This window comes from Hevea brasiliensis, chromosome 4 (genome assembly GCF_030052815.1).
Source record: "Hevea brasiliensis isolate MT/VB/25A 57/8 chromosome 4, ASM3005281v1, whole genome shotgun sequence".
In the NCBI taxonomy this organism is placed as follows: domain Eukaryota; kingdom Viridiplantae; phylum Streptophyta; class Magnoliopsida; order Malpighiales; family Euphorbiaceae; genus Hevea; species Hevea brasiliensis.
Genome location: NC_079496.1, coordinates 9,541,229 through 9,544,650, shown reverse-complemented (window position 1 = coordinate 9,544,650; position 3,422 = coordinate 9,541,229). Strand labels below are relative to the sequence as shown.

At 41.4% G+C, this 3,422-nt stretch overlaps 1 protein-coding gene across 1 annotated transcript; it reads left to right on the top strand.

Annotated features, from left to right (window-relative positions):
* The first annotated feature begins 500 nt into the window (after positions 1 to 500).
* Positions 501 to 2,047, top strand: LOC110665903 (glycine-rich cell wall structural protein). The gene has a single exon (XM_021826204.2). The coding sequence runs from the start codon at positions 707 to 709 to the stop codon at positions 1,856 to 1,858; it is 1,152 nt and encodes a 383-aa protein (XP_021681896.2). The 5' UTR covers positions 501 to 706; the 3' UTR covers positions 1,859 to 2,047.
* Positions 2,048 to 3,422: the final 1,375 nt, after the last annotated feature.

Here is a 3,422-nt window from a genome sequence, read left to right as displayed (position 1 = left end):
ATTGGGTTGCGTTATGAAATATTTTAAAAATTCAATGTGTTACGAGATTTTTTTTTGATAAAGTTCATAAATAAATTTATTTATTAAATAATATACTAATTATATATTAATTGAATACATGTCGGTTGGCCATTTGATGACGTGAGGAAGTGCCATAAATGATGATCCTATGAAAATTGAGCCTGTTTTAGTTGTTGTTGTTTTTTTTATTTAACTGAGCTGTTTTAGTGTTTTCATTAATATTGGCCAACTCAACGTCATGTACCATGCAACTTGACTACAAATTGTTGCATAAAAAATGTTAAAAGGAAGATTTTATAAAATGAATTTTATTTTATAAATAATCACTCATGAATTTCATTTAAAATAAAGAGTAACAATATTAGAAAGCGCAGGAAAACCCTAAATTGAAAAACCTAATGTTGTAGCGTATATATATAGCGTGTGACAGCCTTCATTGCATGGCTGAAGCTGTACATAAGCTTGTTGAGGGGGACAGTTGGACCAATTAATTTCTTGTGCAGTGACAGATGAACCTCATTTACTCAGTCCATTTCTCGTGTAGGTAGACATTCATGGTTGATCTATTCTATCAGGTTATAAATATGTGCTACACACTCTCCCATTGCACCATTACGTACACTGTTAGCTCTAGCTAGCTAGCTAGCCTATTTTTTCTCTGGTTTCTTTTGTTCAAGCTAGCATTATGGGTGCTATTGCCAATTGTGTTCTGCATGCTCTCTTGCTGTGTCATTTCCTTGTGCTGGCTGATCGTGTTAGTGGCGATGATAAGGATGCTAAACACTTGTTTTTTCATCGCCCTTTGTTGAGAGGAGGAGGCCTAGGCCATGGCATTTATAAGAAAGGGTTTAAACATGACGGTTTTGGTGGTGGCATAGGTGGAGGTGCTGGTTTTGGTGGTGGAGTAGGTGGAGGAGGGGGTCTAGGAGGTGGTGGTGGGCTAGGTGGTGGTGGTGGTGGTGGCCTTGGTGGTGGTGGGGGTGGAGGTCTAGGTGGCGGTGGTGGCCTTGGTGGTGGCATAGGACATGGTGGGGGTCTTGGGGGTGGCATCGGACATGGTGGGGGTCTAGGTGGTGGCATTGGGCACGGTGGTGGCCTAGGCGGTGGTGGAGGTCTAGGCGGTGGACATGGTGGGGGTTTAGGGGGTGGTGGTGGCCTAGGAGGGGGAGCTGGTGGAGGTTTGGGTGGTGGACATGGTGGGGGTTTAGGGGGTGGACATGGCGGTGGCCTGGGAGGGGGGGCTGGTGGAGGTATAGGTGGTGGACGTGGTGGGGGTTTAGGGGGTGGTGGTGGCCTGGGAGGGGGAGCTGGTGGAGGTGTAGGGGGTGGTGGCGGTCTTGGGGGTGGGGGTGGAATAGGAGGAGGAGCTGGTGGAGGGCTTGGTGGTGGAGGTGGACTTGGTGGCGGTGGAGGAGCTGGTGGAGGGGCAGGAGGTGGCATTGGCGGTGGTGCAGGTGGTGGTGGAGGACTTGGAGGTGGAGGTGGCGTTGGTGGCGGTGGAGGAGCTGGTGGAGGGGCAGGAGGTGGCATTGGCGGTGGTGCAGGTGGTGGTGGAGGACTTGGAGGTGGAGGTGGTGTTGGTGGCGGTGGAGGAGCTGGTGGAGGGGCAGGAGGTGGCATTGGCGGTGGTGGAGGACTTGGAGGTGGAGGTGGTGGAGGATTTGGTGGAGGTGGTGGCGCTGGAGGAGGCTTTGGAGTTGGTGGAGGTTTTGGCAAAGGTGGCGGTGTTGGTGGTGGAGTAGGTGGAGGTGGTGGATTTGGTGGAGGTTTTGGTGCCGGTGGTGGTGCTGGGTTTGGCGGTGGAGGTGGTTTTGGAGCTGGGGGGGGCGGCCACTAGAGTTGATTAAAATGTGACATTATATTACTTATTACGTACTTTGCTCCCATGAGAAAAACAAGTAGTTGGATATATGCTGCTTGGGTCATTCCAATTCATCCGAATATATATTATTAAACGAAGTTGAGGGAATTGAAAAAGACATATTCTAGTGTTTAGTTAAATGGAAACAGCATTTTGTTTTCGTTATAGCGTTGTTCTTAATCTTCCATCCATGGTAAGCTTGTATAAACATCCAATTAATAGGGATAAATTTCAATAACTATTCATGAACTTATATGGTTATAATACTGCAGTCTTTAAATTTTAAAACGTAACATAAAACCCTCTAAACTTTCAATTTTTGTATAGTAAAATTTCTCTAATTTTTAATTACTGATTTCTCATTTGAAAATTGATATGAACAGCTCTCGCATGGCTTTTAGTCAACATTTCTCTCTCCTCTCTTATTCAAATTGTAAAATTATTCTCTCTGCATTTGAAAAATCATTTTATTTACTGTGAGAAAAATAATTCAATTTACACATAACTTGAGAGAAAAAAGAGAAATATTGATTAAGTTTAACGTTTAACTGAAAAACTAACAATCAATTAGAGATTAGAAGAATTTAACTGTGCAAAAATTTAAAAGTTAAAGAGATTTTATGTTATATTTTTAAGTTAAAAAACTATAATATTATACTAAATAAGTTAAAAAATGATTGTGAAAATTTATCCAATTAATGGGTATAGCAGATGGCCAGCCGCTTGCACGTCTATTTATTGGTCATTAACTTATCGTTTCTACTTGAGATATGTGAATCAAGGGATACATATGCAACCCGGGCTTAATTAATGAAATAATTAATAACTCTTACCAACCCATAGCAGAAATTGCCACTGTTGCACAAGCTCTCTGCATCCATTCCATGCAGTTACAACGAACGCCTAGGGCTGTTCACTATTTGAATGAATTTGATAAAACCGATCAACATAAACTAATTGAAATTGATACATCAATTTCAATCTCAAATTTAGTTGGATTGACTTATCATATTTGAATATTCTTTTTTTTTTTTTTTAATTCTTTTAGTCAGTTTAAAGAATAAGTTTCTGAATACCGACACTTCTCAATGAGTACCCGAGATCTTCTTCAAATTCACCTACCGCTATTTCGCACTTGTTGTTGATGGGCTTGGGGACGAGATGGACGCACCTTCAATGATCCTACCTAACTAAAGGCACAATTAATAGGCAAGGCAAGGCAATTAGGCAAGTCTTGAATTATCCTGAGATTGTAAGCAAATTTAGCAAAAAAATACCTGAACAAGTGATCCTCAGCGTAATTGCTGCAAACTTATATAATGTGTGTCTATAATATTTGAAATATATTATTTTAACTTATATTTAAATTAAATTTTATGTATAAATTCTAGAAATTAAGTATTTAGAGCTGGGTGTGGCAGGCGAGGCTACTAGAGAAAATGGAGCAATTAAAGGCCCATAGACCGCATCTTGTCATTTCAATAATCCAACCATCTTTTTGGTCTGGAGTCATGCTTATTTGCGATAAGCCATACAAGTG

Bases quoted from the DNA above. Each gene is read 5' to 3' on its own strand.
- LOC110665903 (XM_021826204.2), top strand. From the start codon at position 707: ATGGGTGCTATTGCCAATTGTGTTCTGCATGCTCTCTTGCTGTGTCAT.